Source organism: Phytophthora parasitica (assembly GCF_000247585.1).
Source record: "Phytophthora parasitica INRA-310 unplaced genomic scaffold supercont2.15, whole genome shotgun sequence".
NCBI lineage: Eukaryota > Oomycota > Peronosporomycetes > Peronosporales > Peronosporaceae > Phytophthora > Phytophthora nicotianae.
In genome coordinates this window covers 484776-486309 of record NW_008649001.1, presented here as the reverse complement: position 1 = coordinate 486309, position 1534 = coordinate 484776, and the positions used below count along the sequence as shown (strand labels likewise).

Sequence of the window (1534 nt, the reverse complement as noted above, 5' to 3'; positions counted from 1 at the left end):
TCCCTCCAACACTCGATAAAAATAACAGCAAAATGCGAGCTAAACAGGTAAAAAGTGCAACACATACTACCTCCCATTTCAAGTACCACGGAGTCGTAACCTTCACTGCTCACAGCGCCTTACTTGTTGTTTAAATGGTCCATTCGCTGCCCTCATTGGCCTCGTCTTCTGGTGTGATGAAAGGAGTGTGGATGGACTTGATCATAACCTCACCGCAGAAGATGCACTCGGACGCGATGATCTCGTCCAGCTTCTGTTGCACCATCTCGCGCTCCTGTGCAATAGACTGCTCCTTCGCGGCATTCTTGGCCTTAGCCGTCGCAGCACTGCCTCCTTCAGCTCCAGGAGTCATGACTTCCTTCTCGCTGGACGACAAGTTCAGGAATGAGAAAGCAGCCAGCGGTCTCTGGAAGAAATTAGTGCTGGTAGGCATCTCTGTGGACAGCTCATTGAGCTTCTGGATCAGCTGCTTCACTGTCTGGCGCTGGAAACTGTTCAAATGTTTCTGCATCTCCTGACGCAACGCACCAGCGTGGAAAGCATGAGAGCACGGGAAGAGATAGAACTCCTTACCCAGGATATTTTGACCAGTAAGTTCGCAGCGTTGGTTGCCTGATACAACGGCGCATCGCTTGCGTAGCTTCTGCATGTCAGCGCGGATCAACTCGGCGGACTGTGTGTAGTCCTGCATCTCTTCCTTCAGCTGTTCGATACGGTCATTGTAAACCTCGAGAGACTCGCAAATCTCCTTCTTGAAGTCGTTGATGAGCACGAAATCGGGGAAGAAAGGCAGGATGTCTTCGATTTTCAGCAAGCCACTTTCTTTCAGGATGTTCATGGCGTCCTTAATCTCACCACCGGCATCAATTGTGTGCTTGGCAATCAACGTCCACAGTTTCTTACGAGTCTCGTCATCCTCGGGCATGCTGGCCATTTCTTTCGCAATCTTCACATCCACTTGAAGTGCCTTCTCCACCGCGTCCTGATACAGTCCCATGGCCGAGTAGATGTAGATACACGCGCGGTTCTTCTCGTTCTGCGTGCAAAGACGTAAAGCAAAGGCAATGTCGAATAGATGCTTGCCATTGTGTTTCTTGCGCAAGAAGCTGATGAGCAAGCGCTCGTCCGGATGCTTTGCCAACAAGAACAACAAGTAGTTGTGGATAGTAGGGTCCCGGTTGCCCTGTTTAATGGCAAACTTCAGGAACCGGATAGCCATATCCAACACTGAGCGGTTCTTGGTGGTGTTGCTAGTTGGATTGCCACCCACGCCGCTCTTCTGGTGCACATGACGCACGATGGACGGGATAAGACGTGTCGGGTTCAACGTGGCAGCCTCAAGCCAGGCCTCGTACACTTCTTTCGGCTTGTGGATGATCAGCTCGGGGGAATACTTGTACCAGAGCTCCTCCACCTTAGACGTCTCCACGCTGCGTAGCAACTCAATTGCAGCACCATACTCGCCACGATCCACGTGATATGTGATCACTTTCTCGTAATCTTCAATGAGAGTTGCGTAGAACACCAGCTCATC

General features: G+C 51.0%; 1 protein-coding gene across 1 annotated transcript; it reads right to left on the bottom strand.

Moving 5' to 3' along the window:
* Positions 1–130: 130 nt before the first annotated feature.
* PPTG_08146 (hypothetical protein) lies at positions 131–1533 on the bottom strand (the record flags this gene model as incomplete). The annotated part of the gene is made up of 2 exons (XM_008903080.1): positions 131–1500; positions 1524–1533. The coding sequence occupies 2 exons, from the start codon at positions 1531–1533 to the stop codon at positions 131–133; spliced, it is 1380 nt and encodes a 459-aa protein (XP_008901328.1).
* Between the last annotated feature and the right edge of the window lies 1 nt (position 1534).